We start from the raw sequence: 19271 nt of genomic DNA, 5'->3' as shown, positions 1-19271 counted from the left end.
AAGAAACATCAGCAAAACTTGAGAAACACTGGTTGTGCACAGGGGAATGGGGGGTCTCATTTACAGTAACAGGGAGGTTTGGCATGAGGTTATCAAGTAGGGGGAGGAAGAGTGGTCAAGTTTAGAGGTAGATAGTTCTAGAGGTAGTTAGAGTGCCAGTAGGTGGTAGGAGCAGCCCTTTGAACCAGCAACTCCACCCACAGGACAAGGACTTTTTCTGTGATTATGCAGAGAGAACATTTGAGGCTCCTCTTTGTCTTTGTCTAATCCACAATACAATCTTGGCTTTACTTTTGTATAACCCAAAGACTCATTAAAGTGTTTTTCCCCAAACAAAAGATCAGTCTGTCCTCAAAGGTAAATTCTGCCTCCACTTCTGCAGAAACAGAAAAGCTGCTGGAAGCTTTATTTTTATTTTGTGAGGAAGATCAGCCCTGAGCTAACATCCATGCCAATCCTCCTCTTTTTGCTGAGGAAGATTAGCTCTGAGCTAACATCTATTGCCAATCCTCCTCCTTTTTTTTCCCCCTTTTCCCCCCAAAGCCCCAGTAGATAGTTGTATGTCATAGCTGCACATCCTTCTAGTTGCTGTATGTGGGACGTGGCCTCAGCATGGCCGGAGAAGCGGTGTGTCAGTGCGCGCCCGGGATCCGAACCTGGGCCGCCAGTAGCGGAGCACGCGCACTTAACCGCTAAGCCACGGGGCTGGCCCCTGGAAGCTTTAGAATAGCAGTTTATCCTCACTTCCAGTCATAAAGGTTTCAGAATGTTGGGGTTCAATTTGATAGTGCCAATCAAATTTTTTCATGTGGATATAATTTGACATTGCAGTTTCACTTCTAGGAATCTATGCTATAGAAATGCTCATACAAATATACAGTGCAGCATTGACTGTAATATTAAAAAATGTAAACAATTTAAATGTACATCAGTTGGGATATGACTGAATAAACTATGGTCTATGCATAATATGGAATACTATGCAGCTATTAAAAAGAATGAGGTAGCTCTCTATGTACTGACATGGATGGGTTTCCATGACATATCAGAGAATAAAAAAAGTAAATGCATGTGAATCTTGGTGAGTTATGAGTATATGTGTATAAACAACGTATGCATGGAAGTAAGTCTGGAACGATACAGACTAAAAATACTAACTGCTTACTTCTGGGTAGTGGGATGGGGAAGTGATACAGGAATATCTAAAGAAAAAAAGTTAAGATTTTTAAAAGGCATGTCCTACTTTTATAATTAAAAAAAAGTGTAAAGTCACTAGCTTTCTTTGCAGGCACGTTGGACAGAGGCCTCTTTAGCACTTTCCTTCCCCATGGGATTTTCAATTGTATTGCCAATTTTTTTTTTGAGAGCTTTCCAACCCTCTTGCTCTACCTTCCTTTTGAGACATGCTGCAGGATACTTACCTTATCTTTTCCCTTAACTAACAAAACAAAACAACTCAATTTTGTAAGTCAAGACCAGCAGTTGCAAACTTTATTGGGCATCAGAATCACCTTGATACATGTTAAAAATGCAGATTCCTGCCCTCTTAGTAGGTTCTGGGGTGGAATCCAAAATCCTGATCCTTCAGAGGCACCCCGGTGGTCAGTGAGAAACCCTGTTTTGGGGAATGATGTCTGATTGTGCCCCCTCCCCCTCGGTTCTGTCTCTGTGATTAGCAAAGGGAATGAGGGAGTTATGACTCACCATGAATATCTTTGTGGGTCACAAATGGTTGGGTTCATCGGAATGGGGAAAAAAGGAATAAAAGACAATTTAGAAGACTTGAGATTTTAGTAATAAGTGTTGTTTCTTTAAAGTAGCCTATTTGAAATGGGCCCTTTGGGTTAGAGGCTGGTCTGTTGGGCTTCCTAGGCAGTGACTTGGGCCTAGGAGACGCCTTCCAGTGATGACTTTGTTAGTTATGTGTGGAAAGGGAGAGGGGACCGTGGGAAATTGTGAGTCTTAGAATTCAGATGCATTTTATCTTATTTTATTTTAATTTTTTAAAATTTCTGTAACATTGGTTTATAACATTGTATAAATTTCAGGTGTACATCATTATACTTCTATTTCTGCATAGATTACATCATGTTCATCACCCAAATACTAATTACAATCCATCACCGCACACATGTGCCTAATCATCCCTTTCGCCCTCCTTCCTCCCCCTTCCCTTCTGGTAACCACCAATACAATCTCTGTCTTTATGTGTTTGTTTGTTGTTGTTTTTATCTTCTACTTATGAGTGAGATCATATGGTATTTGAACTTCTCCCTCTGACTTATTTCACTTAGCATAATACCCTCAAGGTCCATCCATGTTGTCACAAATGGCCAGATTTAATCATTTTTTATGGCTGAGTAGTATTCCATTGTGTATATATACCACATCTTCTTTATCCATTCGTCCCTTGATGGGCACTTACGTTGCTTCAAAGTCTTGGCTATTGTGAATAATGCTGCAGTGAACACAGGGGTGCATGTATCTTTGTGAAGTTTTTATCCTTGGAAAATGATGCCTGCAATATTAAGGTGAGGTACTATCTATCTTAAAGCTATTCTAAACAGTTTTTTGTTAGAATTATTTTTTTCTTGGTTATAAAGAGAGTCTGTTAATCAGATGCCCACTGTGGGTTATTAAAATCTCAAAAGGGTGTTTAAAAAACATATACCCCAATTGCTCCTAACAATTAACCTTGGGGAACCAAAGTGAATGGGAATACGTCATCGTCTTTTTTTGTGTGTGTGTGTGAGGAAGATCAGCCCTGAGTTAACATCTATGCCAATCCTCCTCTTTTTGCTGAGGAAGACTGGCCCTGGGCTAACATCTGTGCCCATCTTCCTCCACTTTATATGGGATGCCACCACAGCATGGCCTGACAAGCGGTGCCTCAGGGCGCGCCCGGGATCCGAACCCAGGCCGCCAGCAGTGGAGTGCGCGCGCTTAACCGCTGCGCCATGGGGCTGGCCCCCTGGAATACGTCTTAACTACCTTCCGCACCCTCGGTGAAGCTGGCAGCCATCAGTTAAATAAATCATTAGATTTATTGGTTTGAGAACAGAAGCATTGACTTGGGCACAGTTTTCTAATTTGCTCCTCATTTACCCAACAATCATTTATTCAGAGGCTACTCTGTTCATAGTGGACATTAGATAACTCTGCAAGTAAAAGCCAGAGACTGATGAGCAGCTGGAACTCTAAGGGGATCATCTGAATGGGAAAAAATGAATAAAATACAATTTAATAGACTTGAAAGCTTAGTAGCACACAGAAAACAGAAAGTGGAGTCCTTAAAGCAATAGCCTTATTCTCTTTCTGTAGTCTATTTTAAGTGGGCCCTCTGGCCCAGCATTATCAACCTTGGATTAGGAGCTTTGAGGAAATGGTGGTTTGGTGGTTGTTTGTTAAAGGATTTTTTAAGAAATGTAGTTACTAAGCAACTGCAATGACCTGCTGCTAAGTTGGAGTTCAGCGGGCAAGTCAATTCCAAAGAAGGGAATATATAAACAAGTTTGGAGAGGGGAAAAACGGCTTAAGGATAGATTGGGTATATTTTTTTTTCTGGATTCAATGCATATTTCTGCCTTTTACTTGTCTTCCCCAAGAAAGGGCTGCCTGGTCAGAAATCTCTTTGTCTTACCTGGTTCTCCTCCCAGCTGGTGAATGCGGAGTAGGGCAAGAAAGGAGCCAACTAGAGAGGGCCAGGATGGAAGGCCGAGCCCCGGGTGGGGCCAGTCCCTGGGCCGGCTTTTGAGGTAGACAGCTCTGCTGCTGTGCTCTTGGGCAGTCCAGGGCTTCTATGACAGATGGGTCACCACCTTCTACCTTTAGATTGGGACTCCTCATTGATATTGATGTGTTGCCTTGTGACCCTCAGAACAGGGACATTGTCCAGCTGCCACCTCTCTTTTTTCCCCCCAACATTTAATGGGTGAGTCAGGGGCTTAACTGCTTCCTGCAAGATTTCAGGGATGGGAGTAGGTAATGAGGACAAATCACTCTAAGACCAGTGCGAGATGAATGAAAGACTACATGAATTTAACCACTTGGCTTCACTGGTACCAGAGTGAACACAAAGAAACTTTGTTGAGAAGAGGATATTTGCGGGAGTTAGAACTCCATCCCCTCCCCTTTAGGCTTTTGAGCATTTCCCTTTATACCCAGCTGAAGGTCAGGTTGCTTTGCTGAGGGAAGGGGAGTGTCAGGTGTTGGAACAGGTGTTTTGTTTTCTGCCTGTAGAGTTACACAGACTAGATGGGGATGCTTCTTGCTAGCCTTCTATGGTGCCTGAAAATGCTTTTGTGGAATTCTTTTTCCCTGGAAATATTTTTGTTTTTTAAAGCAGCTCTTCAGCCTTCAACCCGTGGGATAAATTTTGACTTCCTTTAATATCAGCTTGTCCAATGAAGTATGCCTGTTTTCTACCATTTCCACAGCCTGTGCCTTAGATATATCCCATTTTATGTGGCAAATATAGACCTGAAAAATGTTGTGTAATTGTGTGTGTGGTAAATGTGAATATTATATTTTAAATGTACCACAAGAATGTCACAGCAAAGCAACCCTATCAAAAGCCTTTTATAATAATTGTATGACTAGAATTAATTTTCCTGTATCAGATTTTCTTAAATTGGGCGTAAACCTGTAGTCACCTTTCCAGAGTGATCAAGCTGTTGTGGTGGTGTCGGTGGGCTACAGAGCTGGGCATGGACTTATGACCCCACTGACTAGATGATTTTGGAGGAGAGAGGTGTCAGCAGACTTCTAGGTTTGGGAGAATTTATGTTTTAATGTTTAATTGTTACTCAAGCCAAATACCCTGTTTGTTAAAAGGGAACTAACTCAGGAGAGCTTTGTGATCTCATCTGATTATGAGGTTTGTTTATTTTTACCTTTGTACTGGATTCCAATCTTCCCCCTCAAAAAAAAAAAAAAGAGTCATCTAGAAATGTCTTCCTTGCCTAACAATGATATAATGGCCTCAGGTCCTTTCCAGCCCTTCCACCCTGTGTCTCAGGGCCATCTGTTCTCTGCAATCCACTTTTTGGGAAAGTCTCCTTTCCCATCTGCTCTCCTTGGGCCTTAGTGCCTGCTCTAAAGATTTATGAAGACTGCACTGGACCCTCTTTCCAGTTGTTATTTTTTTTAAGGATCAGTGAGATTTCAAGGCAGATAAAAGCTTTTTCCGTTTATGTTCAAATGTTACTCCTTTTGAAGATGTGTTCTTTCCTTCTATTAGTCTGGGGGTGGAGAGAAATGTGTCTTTCTGTGCTTGGAGGAGGGACTCTGCTTATCAAAGCAAAGATTGACTGGGCTGGGTCTGGCTGTTTTGAAGCCAAGTGTCTTCCTGGCTCTTTGGCCACTGGTGTGCAGGCTCCGTGCAGCCTCTTGGGTTCATTCTTTTCTTGTCCTTTCCCTTGTCTCCCTGACAGAGTACAGTCGCTTTGAATCGAAGATACATGACTTGCGAGAACAAATGATGAACAGCAGCATGAGCTCTGGGTCTGGGTCCCTCCGAACAAGCGAGAAGAGGTCCTTGTATGTCAGGTAAGTCACACTTCTGAGCACCAGGCCTTGTGCTGCATGAGGGGAGCTCTGTGCCAACCCAGCCCTTCTTGTTTAACTAGTCGGGTAGGGAGTGTGTACTCCTAGTACTAAAACAACACTTGGCACTGTATACTCAGGTTGTGTACTTTACGGTCAGTATCTCCTCCCATTTGTGAGCTGGCTTCTTGATTTTTGCTCATGAATGACTCAGTACGGGAAAATTTCACTTTGCTCTAATTGTAAAAGACTGTTGGGTGATTATTGCTAGTCAGCATTCAAATAGCACTCAAATGTTCAAAGTACCTTGCTTGCAATCTGTGATTTCAGGGGAAAACTTGGCATCCCCTCTTCCACATATGCATAATAGACGTCAGGATTTGTATCCGAGCATTTCAGCTATCACTGTGTTCTGGTACAGGGGCTCTTTGAAGAGACCAAAGAACTGACAGGTTGCTGCTGCATTCTGGTTTTTTCTTATTTTTAAATTGTGTTTCCTTGCTCCTTGCTGCACTGGTTTGCTGTATCTGAATCATGGGACATGGGACAGAATGGTGTACATTCCCCAGGAAGGGTGGGTGGAGGGAACAGATATATAGCATTGGGTGTATTGCTGCTGAAAGCTATTCTGAGATACTGTCCAAGGTTGAGGTTCTGACCCTTGAGGCACATTATAATACTTTGTCAGGTCAAAGTACAAGCCTCTTTGAGAGTTGGACTGCTAAATGAACACTATTGACTCCTTGTAGAATTAGGGATAGTTTCCTTCTTCCTGCCTGGGCTTCTTGGGAAAACTGCAGCAGTCTGATGGAAGTACATTGTATCTCTCCAAGGTTAAAATCCTTAGAGAAAGAGGTGGTAGGATTACTCCCCTGAGCCCTCCCTGTGTGTTCAGTGCTTAGGTTGTATCAAACTCTTGGGCTGAACTTTTTCTAGTGGCCTCTGATACCTGCTAGGGGGTCGGGAGGGGAGGCTACATTTACTAGTTGCCTGGCAATGTGACAGGTGCTCTGTCCTTGGGGTCTGAGATGACATAGCCAACAGATGTAAATGCTAATTGCACCTCTCCTCACTGGTGCTTGATTTTCTTTTCCTCAGTTGGTAGTCCCTGACCCTACTGCAGGGAGTGGTGCCCAGGGAGCCCGGCTTTCAGCCTGAAGCCCACTAGAACCCTTCGTGATTCTTTTGTAAAATGAACCCTCATCTCGACTCCTTGTGTGTTGAGAGCAGTTTTTCTTCACATTTGCTGTGCTCACCTCCTGCTATGAAGGGAGGAGAGCGGGAGGAAGGCTGGACTAGTCACTGGTGATCTTTTCACTCTCCAATTTTTTTTCAGTAAGCCTTTGCTCTGGGTCTGCAGCCTAGACACTGAGGTGCTGATGGGGGGAATCCGAAATGTGCTGTCGCCAGCCACACAAGGGTAATACTTATGTGACTTGGTCAGGATTCTTCCGTTCCCGTGCTTCCAGCCCCCGCAGATGTGGCACTCCAGTGTGCGTGGGAAGCTGCTCTTTAGGCAAGACAGTTTCTTCGGAGAGCTTTATTTTTAGATTTCCCCTCTCCGCCTATCCTGTGCTCAAGCTCTCCCTGCCAGGCCAAGGAGAGTGGGGCATTAGCTCCTGACCTGGAGGACCTGGAACACTCTTCTCTGGCCCGGGCAAGGGGTACATTCCACCTAACTGTGGGGAGGAGGTTGGGCTCACACTCTGTTTCTAGTGAATCAGTTTATACAGTTTATATAATCTGCCCTTAACCTTATCTAGATCACATCTGTATCTTCTGAGGAACGTAAATATGGGTTAGAATAGTGAACATTTGTGCTCACTAGACTTAATCAAGGGAAATAGTATTTTATGGCTAAAGCAGTGAGCTGAGGTCCATTGCTAAGCTAAGTGCTCTACTGGAGCCTGGCTTGCTCTATTCCCTTTTGTGCCTGTTTGTGGCCTTGCACTCTATACTTGGTTCCTTTTCTTCAGCATGTAAACATATTCACGTTTCTTCTATTTATTCAAAAGAAAAGAAAGAAATGCCCTTGATACCAATAGTCCCTTGAACTATTGTTTTGTCTCTCTTCTTTGGCTCACCACATTTGCCAAAATTTGTGCCAGAAAACACTGGTTCCTCAAGATGTTAACAAGTATTGTGTGAAAAATCATTGGTTCAGTGAGTTGGGCAAATGCAGGATTAAACACAGGAAAATAGGTTCTTTACTGTGATTAGTCCCCAGGAGGGACTGTACGAGGCAGTGTTTCCCCAAAGGATAGGAGCATGGGAGCCTTATTTGAAGAAACCATCTTAACATCCAGATTGGGAAATGTTGGCGTCGTCTGTACTTGCTGCTGCTGTTTCTTCAAATCACCTCTGTCTCAGTAGGAAAGGAAGTGTGCACCTGCCTGTCAGCATGGGGGTGGGGTTCCAGGCACCTCCGGAAAGCTCTGAGGAGCAGAAGCCCAAGTCTCTGTCAGGGATCAGCTGTGACCTCTTAGTCATCAAATTCAGTGACTGGTTCACTGATTCTCTGCCATTGGTCTGACGTCTTCACCACATTTCTGTCCACGAATTACCTGCTTTCTTCTTTAAAGGCTCTCTTCCTACCTTGCTGACCATTCCTCAATACCTTTCATTAACTCTGCTCCCTAAATGGCAATGTCATTTATTTTCACAGCTTCAAATCCTGTCGTTGTGTAAATGACATCTCTGATCTCTTTACTGAACTCCAGACCTGCATATCAGCTACTTGCTGGACATGTGCATGAAGCTGCCCTTCCAGTGCCTCAGACAAGCAGTGTGTTCAAAATGGACCTCCCCACACCTACTCCTTTTCACTTTCCTTATCTAAGTTAATTGCGTCACCCTATCATGTGGAAAAGGGATTAGATTTGTTCTGTCACCCAAGGCAGACCTCAGCTCAACATAAAAAAGAAAGGGCTAGTGATTAAAACTGTCTGAAAATGGAATGGACTGCTTCCAGAGATAGTAAATTTGATCTTTTGTCACCGGAGGTGTTACAGGAGAGGCAGGGCAAGCTTTTGGCTGGGTGTTGCAGAGGGGGTTGAAGCTAAAGCAATGATCTGGACACGGTCTGCTCAGAAGCTTCCAGTAGTTCCCCAGTGTCTTCAGGATAAAGGGGAACAAACATTTAGGGAACACCTACTATGCTTTAGGACTTTTGTTATGCTCTTTACATTGCTTTTAGAATCCTTTTAGGGCCGGCCCCATGGCTTGGTGGTTAAGTGCACGCGCTCCGATGCTGGTGGCCCGGGTTCGGATCCCGGGCGCGCACCGAGGCACCACTTCTGCGTCCATCCTGAGGCCGAGTCCCACATACAGCAACTAGAAGGATGTGCAGCTATGACATACAACTATCTACTGGGGCTTTGGGGGGAAAAAATAAATAAATAAAATCTTTAAAAAAAAAAAAAAAAGAATCCTTTTAATAATGCTACCAAGTAGACATTATTATTCTTACTTTGCAGATGAAAAAACTGAGCCTCCAGATAGACAGCTCAGAAGTTCCAAAGTTGGAATTTGAACCTGGTTGACTCTAGAGTGTGGTTCTTTCAGCATCTCCCAGACTTGCTGATAGGAATCAGCTGGCGTACTGGTAAAAATACAGATTCCCAGGCTCCTCTTCTATTGATTTGGATTCACTGGGTTTGGGGAAATGTAAGTTTTTAATAAGCAGTCAGTTAGAATGCTCTGGAATGACCACGTGTATGTCACAATAGACATTTATTTCTGTTTCACTTGAACAACTGAACGTTACATTTACTTTAGCTCCTACTACGTGGAAAGCAGGAAAGCACAGGGCTAAGAATTTGGGCATGGTTATGTGGAGGTGGATTCAAGGAAGCAGCAAGTGTGGTTCCTGCCCCCCAGCAGCTTACCATCTATGCCAAAGATACTGAGCAGCAGGTGGTTAAAGTGAAGAAACCCTTTTCAGTTGGGATTTCACCTCTAATTCTTTTCACTGTCGTTTCCCTTTCTGACATGTTTCTCCTCCCTTCCCTTCCCCTGAGTCTCGATCCTCTGGTGTGCATGGGTTGCAAAGCTCTTTTGAAGCAAATAACACCCTCTTATGCTGCACTGAGGCTCTAGCAGGTGAAGCCCCAGGGAGCTGCAGCTGTACTCACCACAGGGAAGATGGGATTTGTGGAGCGGGGAACAGGAGGAAGAAGGTAAGGTAACAGTGTTTGGAAAACGAAACTTGGTGAATTTGCCTTCCACACTGGAAATGTCCACAGAAATATGCCTCTCTTGAGTCTCTTGCTCTGGGTCAGGGTGGCTATGTGGTTAACTCAGGCCATTCTGATGTGAAGGTCATACAAAGACACAGGGTAGGTTAGAGTTCCAGGGACCTCTAAGTTCTATACTCATATTTTATTTTGTTTATCTATTTATTGAACAAATGAATGAAAGACCTTGTGCTTCAAAGGTTGCCAAGAGGCTCGATAGTACATTTGTAGAAATAGCTTTTACAAGTCTCTTCCAGCTAGCCTGCCTGCATTCTTTGCAGCCACAGGACAACATCAGGCATTTTGGGAGTTGTGGCCTCCCGGCTGGCCCTCTGCCATCCCAGTCTTCTTCCCACTCTAGGAAGGAGGTCATGTTGGGGCATCTGTAGTCCTGATTCAAGAAACAAGGTCAGAAATATGGGCTTGGTCATCAAAGAAGGCTGAAGAATGCTCCTTCTTGTCAACAAGCAGACATTAATTGTGCAACTACCCTGTACTTAGCCTAGGGTGGTGCTTGGGGGAGCCCGACTTTGTCTTGCTCATTAATAAGTTTCAATAGTGGATTAAGATGCCAATGAGGTAATATTGGCAGGCTTCACTAGCTGAAAGAATTTGGGGGGAACAATAATATGAATCTTAAAAAGCAACAATTTATGTAGTGTTCAGGGCTACCAGAGGGTAGGGCAGAGTTTCCTGTATCAGTGATTCTGGAACTGCCTGTTGCTAGATCATATACCTCAAACACCAGTCCTGGACCTGTGCTCATAATCCCCTCAGCTGATCCAACAGGTGCTGTGAACCCTGAGTGTTTACACATTGGGGGGCAATTGGTCCTTGAATGCCCCTGTAACTTCATAATTGCCCTCTAAGGCCCAAGACTGTGAGGTAGACTGAGGGGAACAATACTCTTCCCTGCTCTCCCTGTTCCTTCTTCAGGGCATGCCAGGGAGGCCAGCTGTACCTGCTTCTCTTGTGATGCCCCATCTTGTGTCTACCTGAGTACTCAAGTTTGGGCTTTTAGGTTGCTCTTCAGAAGCTGCTGGAAATTTGAACTCTTGCACTAAAGTCAAGGGCTGATAAGCGACTGCTGCTTTATAGCTCTCTGTGCGTGCTTTATAGGGACAAGGCAAGGGAGGGGCTACTCAATTTTCAAATAATACAAGCCTGTTATCTGGTACTTTCTGTCTTAGGCAGCTTGGGCTGTTATAACAACATACCATAGACTGGGTGGCTTAAGCAACAGACATTTATTTCTCACAGTTCTGGAGGCTGGGAAGTCCAAGATCTAGACGCTGGCAGATTCAAGTTCTGGTGAGGGCTCCCTCTTCCTGTCTTGTAGATGGCCACCTTCTTGCTGTGTCCTCACATGGCCTTTCCTGGGTGTATGCAGGGAGAGAGAGAGATCTCGCCTGTCTCTTCCTCTTCTCATAAAGGCACTAATCTCATGATGAGGGCCCCTCCCCTATGACCTTATCTAAACCTAATTACCTCACAAAGCCCCACCTTCAAATATCATCACACTGGGGGGTTAGGGCTTCAACATAAGAATTTGGGGGGAACACAAACATTCAGCCTACAACACTCACCAAAGGAAGAAAGCTATGTCTTAGACCCCCAACTGGTATGGGAAAGAAATACAGTCGGAGAATGCTCTGAGGGATAGTAACTGGGAGGGTGTTCTGTGCCCCCACCCCAGCCTGGTGTCATCGGCCATTCACAAGCAGCAGACATGGCCTCAGTCCTCAAAGGGCTTCTGCTTTGGTGATATAATAGGAAAGATTAAAAACCTGCAAGAGTTAAGTAGCAGTAAATAGAATATATAAAGAAAGGTCACTGCTAAATACATAGAGTGAATTTGGAAGAAGGAAACTTGGAGTGAGCAGGATCACAGGGGAGAGTGGGACTCGGCTTAGGCCTCAGAGGAGCCGCTGAGGGCGCAAGGGGACAGGCAGAGCCTCCCAGGCCAGTCAGATGGCTGGAGCCACAGGCAGAGAGGTGGGCACACTACTAGGTGAGTGCAGCGGACGCAGCCACTTGTCTTTGAGGCTGTAGTGCTCTTGTTTACTTTGCTTTGAGAAACCTGCCTGACCAGTTTCCTTGGTAGTTGCCATTTTCTTTGCATTCCTGTTCATTAAGACACCAGGGTGGTTGTGCCAGGTACTTATGATTTCTCTGGATCTTTCAGAACCAAGCCTCACAATTTAGGATCTGAACTGCAGAGACTTTGGCCTGGTAATCTGTTTACTTTGAGCTGATTATATTCCTGCTATCCCATCCGGCAGTGAGGGCCCAGCTGAAAGGAAGGTTAGGCAAAGTCCCCCAGAGCATGTGCATCATCCCTGTGGGCAGGTGCATGCAGCTTTTCTGGGACACCTTTGGAAAGGTCACCACTTAAACGACATATCTTTCAAGACCTTTGGCAATGCTTTCTCCTTAGGAAGACAGGCAGCAGCATTTAAAGTGGCCTTGCTGAAGCTTAGCTCGGGAACTCCAACCTGCAGGCCCTGGGAAGTGAGCATCTGCTTTTCGTGCTGGTGTGTCGCCTATTTTCCCTTTGTTTTTACATGGCACATTTTCCCTGGGCCATGCTCTTTACCCTGCTCTTGAGATAAGTCAGTATTTTTCTGGCCTGGCCACAATGTTTGAGAAGTTGCAGGAAAACCCAGGATCTGGCTCTCCTTTGCCTCACAGAGGTGCATGGCCATAACAAAGGAGGAGCATATTCAGGGTTGAAGAGTAATCTTTTATGTGGACCACTCACTGTGATCTTAGGCTGCAGATGGTGATATTTCCATAAGCTTTGTTCTCTCCTGACACAGTGTTTCCCTCTGACCTGACCAGTCCTTAGCTTGGACGCCTCCATGAAATTCTGTTTATCTAGACCCAGAAAGAATAAGGGATTTGTGAGGCTTCTAGTCTCCCAACACACCATCTTGTCAATAAGCTCGAACACACGGGATGGGACCAAGGTGCAGAGTGGTTAATTATGGTCTTTCTTCAGGTGTCTGGAGACAAATAGGTGTTGCTTTATTTTTTCCTGCTCATTCTTTTTTTGAGTAAGAGGTAGACAAGGTTGGTTGCTGTGTCATCTGGGCCTTGCACGGGTAGGGGCCTTGGACAGTCCTGGGACAGTGATTCAGTCTGATTTAAAAGGGGTGGTGTGTTATCTGCCTTTGCCTTTCTCTAGTGCTCGCCCTAAGGATAAAAAGGGGCGAGCAGCAGGCTATATCCATGTTGTGGAGAAAGACACTCCTTCACTCTCTTACCAGGCCTACGTGAAGCATTTGTAACAAGGTGCCAATCCCTGTCACTTCCTTACGTTTCCAGACTGTTTCTAAGAGACTGTCACTGCTGGATGGCCACAGTTTAGCATGCTTCTTAAAGATCTTAGGTAGATAGATGATATTTTTTCAAAATTTATTAAGGTCTAATTTACATATTTTTTTGATTACATGAGATATATGTCATTTGAAAGGTGGTTTGACTTTACTATTCAGGCCTGTTCTGTTTTACTGGGTTACTTTCTGCATGAAAGTTTAGCCTGGTAATTAATGATAAAAAAGCCGAGGCAATGAAGTTGATCACACAAAGCCTACCAAGTGAAGGCCAGACTCCTTAGCTGGACTACAGGCTGTCCACAGGCATGCCCCGGCCTGCCACTTTCCTGAGTGCCTGCAACGCGGCCAAATGCGGGCGCTGATGACCTCGGCACGCGCTCTGGGCTGCTTGCCTCGAAGCCTTTGCTCACGCTAGTCCCTCTAGCCGGAAGGGCCTCTCTATATCTCTATCTTTTGAAATCCTGAACCCTCATCGAGGCCCAGTTCAAAAGTCAATACCTCCTCATAGCTTCCTCAAGCTAGATGTGATCTATATGGTCCCTCTGAATGCTTTTAGGCTTGGTTTGTCCTGCCTTTGTGCCTCTCGCTACAACATACTCTGTCAGCACACTCCACAAGGCCAGGACTTATTTTGCTTCTGTGTCTCCCATCTGTTGAACACAGTGCCCCACACAGAGTAGACTCAGTGAGTGTTACATAATGGAAGAAAGGTATTTTCTAGACATAGCCAAGTGGAGAGTTAGCTTTTTTTTTTTTTTTTTAATGTGACTGTGACTTAGACTTCATGAAGTTTTTCTGAGATTTAAGAGCCCTGATCTGAGAGTCGCTTACCATACAACTCTAGATGAGGCCCTGTGCCTCTCTGGGCCTGGTTTTCATCGTCTGTGAGAAAGTTTTCTAGCTCTTTGTCAAACAAAATTTCAGCAGGAAAAGAGACAGTGGATTTAGAGAAAATCCACATCATGGGTTTGGAAAACAAATCAAAATCATGATAATGGAAGGACTGAAGGAATTGGGAATGTTTAGCCTGGTAGAGAAGACCTAGGAAAGACTCAGACTCATTAAATGTTAGAGCTGGAAAGAAATTTGGAGAATACTGAAGGAATTTTCTTTAATGCAGAGGAAATGGGACAAAATGACCTCTGAGGCTCCAATGTTCTGCAAAGCTCTTCTCCCATTTGCACTTGTGATTGATAGAAAAGGAAATTATTGTTAATCATCTTTTACATTCTCAACTGAGAATGATATTACAGTTCAGAATTTCAAATTCAAGTATATTATGCTGCTATGTCTTTAACAGAATTATAGTTTTAAAAAAGCATTGTCCATTCTGTTGTTCAGTATTCCTCATTCACAAATTCTTCAAACAAAATCCAGATAGACTTGGGTACCCCTTTTTATTGGGAAATTGCTTTTTTTTGCCTTGTTTGCCAGGGAACTTAGAGCCAAATATGTTCCTCATCAGAAATAAATGACGCAAGCCAGGTGCTTGGTACATCGATTCTCCATTTTTGTGTGTGGGTGTGTGAGGAAGATTAGCCCTGAGCTAACATCTGTTGCCAATCCTCCTCTTTTTTGCTGAGGAAGACTGGCCCTGAGCTATCATCTGTGCTCATCTTCCTTTACTTTATATGGGACACTGCCACAGCATGGCTTGATGAGCGGTGCATTGGTCCGTGCCTGGGATCTGAACCCACAAACCCCGGGCTGCTGAAGCGGAGCACACGAGCTTAACCACTACGCCACTGGGCCGGCCCCTACTTTTTTTTTTAAGTGCCTAGAAGAGTGCCTAGTCATATTAGATGCTCAAATATTTGTTTAATTAATGAAGATCCTTAAGAAAAGAATATTGTATCATCATTAGAATTATTAGTTTTGAAGAATAGTCAATGATATGGGAAATAGTAATGGTATAATTTCAAGTGACAACTAAGGTTGCAAAATTGTATGTTTGCAAACACTGTGTTTTGGACTTAGTGAAATTTGGGAAAAAATTTCCCAAACTTGACCTTCGGCAACAGCGGTAAGAAGCTGGAGTACATATGGTAAAGTTGATGTAAACATGTCTTCTACATGTCAGGAATCCAATTATTGGTAATTTTTTAAACACCTGAGATTTAAATAAAACTAATATGCCAGTTTACTTCCAAGATGAATTTCAGATACCTTACAATATTAAAACACATATAGCATGAGCTAAGTAAAAGGTCAAATTGACAAAAACTTGTATTTTGGGGTTTGTGTGTTTATTACACGGTATTATACAATACCACAACAATATGAAGAGTGGTTTTTTCAAAGTTATAGTAAATGTGATTTTTCTTTTTTTAGACTTATGTTTTTCAAATATTCTATAGTGAGCTTATATTAGTTTAATGAATTAATTTATTTAGTTTTGTGTGAGGGAGATCAGTCCTGAGCTAACATCCGTGCTAATCCTCCTCTTTTTGCTGAGGAAGACCGGCTCTGAGCTAACATCTTTTGCCAATCCTCCTCCTTTTTTCTTCCCCAAAGCCCCAGTAGATAGTTGTATGTCATAGCTGCACATCCTTCTAGTTGCTGTCTGTGGGACGCGGCCTCAGCATGGCCGGAGAAGCCGTGCATCCGTGGGCGCCCGGGATCTGAACCTGGGCCGCCAGTAGCGGAGCACACGCACTTAACCGCTAAGCCACCGGGCCGGCCCTAATTTAATTTTTAATGCAATCTGCATATGAATAGTTTAAAATCTCAAATATTACAATAGCATATGCAAAAAAATTAATCCCTTGCCTATTCTCTCCTTTTCTTGCTCCACAAAGGCAACTGCTTTCAAATATTTTAGCTGTAGCAAAAAGAAATAGTAAATCTAAATAGCCCTCTATATGTTAAATCATGGAGCAACAAAATAATAAGGACATAGAAATAGAATCAAATAAAAAATTAGGCATGCATTTCCACCAGGAAAGAAACAAAAAGTTTATAGGAAAGGAAGGGTAGTCATCCATGGACACCGTTTACATAATAATATAAAATTAAATTTTCTTTAACCAAAAAATGTGATATAACTAAAATGGGAGGGCAGGTGAGAAAGGATGGGTGAGTACTATAGAAAACCAATATATAATCTCTAAAATGTTAAAAAAAAAAAGACAATAAATAGCAAGAAGAAGCAGTTATTTAGAAATGTGTCAGAAAAGAAAAAGAAACAGATAAAATGTTTGAAAGCAGTTTCTTTTTAAGCTGACTTACACATTTTGAAAGTTGTAAAAGGAACATATGCCTTTGGTTAAAAATCAAACCAAACAGTGCCATGCCCACCGTGCCCGCCACACCCTGGTGACTGCCGGCGTTCTTGTTGACTTAGATCTGCACTTGTTTTGTTTTTACTTAGCTCGTGCTATATGTGTTTTAATATTGTAAGGGATCTGAAATTCATCTTGGAAGTAAATTGGCATATTACTTTTACTTAAATCTCAGATGTTTAAAAAATTGCCAATAATTGGATTCCTGACATGCAGAAGCCGTGTTTACATCAACTTTACCATATGTACTCCAGCTTCTTACTGCTGTTGCCAAAGGTCAAGTATGGTTCTGGGAGGTGCTAAAATGTATATTGGATTGTCCTTGTTATGTTTCAAACTTGTAACCAGTAAACTCTCCCTTCTAATCTTCTACAATCTCATCCTAATCTCTAATTAATTTTCACATCTTCTTTCCTTCCCTCCCCAAACTAATTTGTGCTTAACCCATGTTCTGTTCTTTTCCTTACTATGTTTGTTTTAATCTTTGAAGCTCATAATGACATTTGGTGTTTCTCATTGTCACTTAGAATCAAGTCTTCACCATGCACGTCTTCGTAGGAACATCTGACAGAATGCCTTCCTTGCTTTAGGAAACTTGGTTTTGAATGCAGTGTGAATGCGTTCATATTTGATTCTGTCACATAGAGCCTGGAAAGAAGCTGGAGGACAGAGTGCCTCCTTAATCTGCTGGCCTCAGCTTCTCTCCTTACTGTTTTGAGCATGTAAATTGAGGGAGATAAAAGACTTTTTGTCAGAGTTTGGATATTTTCATTTTCAAATAATCTGACACTGATTTTTTTTTTTTTAATTTTTTGTTTATTGCAGTAACATTGGTTTATAACATTGTAAAAATTTCAGGTGTACATCATTGTACTTCTATTTCTGCATAGATTACATCATGTTCACCACCAAAATACTAATTACAACCCATCACCACACACATGTACCCAATTATCCCTTTCACCCTCCTCCCTCCCCCCTTCCCCTCTGGTAACCACCAATCCAATCTCTGTCCCTATGTGTTTGTTTATTGTTGTTATTATCTACTACTTAATGAAGGAAATCATACGGTATTTGACCTTCTCCCTCTGACTTATTTCACTTTGCATCATGCCCTCAATGTCCATCCATGTTGTCACAAATGGCTGGATTTCATCGTTTCTTATGGCTGAGTAGTGATTTCTTAAGGATTCTGTTTCAAGAAGTTTAAAAAGTAGATGGGTATTTCACTCTCTACAGTTTTACTACATTCTGTGTTTCATTTGGGCCTGCACATGGGGAAATAGTGTGTTTTACCACTGTTGCAGGTAGAAGTCTAAGTCTTGGAACTAGATTTGGGAAGTCCACTGGGCTGTGTGCCAACCGGTTACCAGAGAGTATGGAGAAGACAGGCAGAGCCTAGATTGCAAGTAGGAAAATACAAACTTCTCACTGAAATCACCCATTTGTGGTGACTCCATGTGAGGAGAGATCCAGTGGATGAGAAAAGTAGACACTTCGGTGCAGGTGAGTTTGTTCCCTGAGCAGGGAACTCTGGTGTGAAGTACCAGCTTCACCAGAGCCGAAGTCAGCACTGGATCCTGAAGGATTGAGCTTGTAGCTTTGGTTTAAATTTGCCTTCAACACCCCCCACCCCTGCCATTATCCCATTACATACATATGAGGTCGGATTAATGTTCCAAAGGCTCTCTTGGTGTGTCACTTCCCTACTCTCAATCTTTAGGGGCCACTGGATCAAGTGTACTCAAGGCCTTCCAAAATTTGCCCTAGACCTTTATTTCCATCCTCATTTCCTATGACTCCCAGCTGCAACCAAGCTGGTCTCCTCCTTTTTCTCAAGCCTGAATGGTATAGTTCCCTCCCCACCTTTTCCCACCTTCCCCTTTATCTCTTTACTCTGCATGTCTTGTCAGAGGACCTGGGTTCTGTCCCAGGTTAGTTAGGTGTGTGAGCTAGGTCAAATTATTCTTCCTTCCTGAGCATTCGTTTCCCCCTATATGAGAGAGAGAGAGAGAGAGAGACAGACAGACAGATAGATACACTGAACGAGGAGACTTCCTCATAGGGTTCCTTTCAGCTTTATTATTGTGTGGGTCAGCGTCAGCCTTAGCTTTTTCCTTGGCTGCCCCAGGACACAGGGCCCTTTTCTCTTTTGTGTTTCCATAGCATTTACCATTCATTGTTTGGGATCATAGTTAACACATTTTTATGTCCTATCTTCAACTAGTTTTTGAAAATATGTTTGTAAACTGAGAAGGCCCATTGGTAGAGCTGAGTTGTTTCCCTGGGATGTGGGGGAGGGAGAGGACTACTGAGCATGTTCCACTTTGGACTTTCACCTTGTGTCCAAAAGCTGGGAGGAGATGGGACTTGTGAAAGATTTTCTCTTATGCCCCTTGTTGGGAGAATGGGATGTTTCTTTGAGAAGGAGGCACATATTTACAACGTTGGGATTGAAAGAAGGATGCAGTCTTCCAGAGAATTCCATCTGGTCTGCTGTGAGGCCTGTGGGTCTGTGCTGACTCTTTGGGTTGGCCTTCCTCCACCATTGTTCCAGAGTGCCAGTCTCCTGGCATTTAGGGTTGGGATGATCACTTCATCTTTCACTGTGCATTTCAGGGCCCTGTTTGATTATGACCGGACTCGGGACAGCTGCCTGCCAAGCCAGGGGCTCAGCTTCTCCTATGGTGATATTCTGCATGTCATTAATGCCTCTGATGATGAATGGTGGCAGGCAAGACTGGTGACCCCACATGGAGAAAGCGAGCAAATTGGCGTGATCCCCAGTAAGAAGAGGTGAGTTGTCATGACCATGAGAGAGGCCTTCCTTGCCCTCCCTTGGTGTTGGTTTCTTTTTCCCTGTTAAACTCTAA

General features: G+C 43.4%; 1 protein-coding gene across 5 annotated transcripts in view; it reads left to right on the top strand.

Annotated features, from left to right (window-relative positions):
- DLG3 (discs large MAGUK scaffold protein 3) overlaps positions 1-19271 on the top strand; it is a 62627-nt gene that overhangs the window by 32598 nt on the left and 10758 nt on the right. For all 5 annotated transcript variants that reach the window (XM_087427546.1, XM_014794910.2, XM_087427545.1 and 2 more), the window contains 2 exons: positions 5433-5547; positions 19018-19194. In XM_087427546.1, the coding sequence (XP_087283672.1) occupies positions 5433-5547; positions 19018-19194 (292 nt within the window). The remainder of the gene's footprint in view (positions 1-5432; positions 5548-19017; positions 19195-19271) is intronic.

The sequence above is a fragment of the Ceratotherium simum genome, chromosome X (assembly GCF_057802395.1).
Source record: "Ceratotherium simum simum isolate JZ-2026a chromosome X, ASM5780239v1, whole genome shotgun sequence".
Taxonomy (NCBI): Eukaryota; Metazoa; Chordata; class Mammalia; order Perissodactyla; family Rhinocerotidae; genus Ceratotherium; species Ceratotherium simum.
This window is presented reverse-complemented; position numbering and strand designations above follow the sequence as displayed.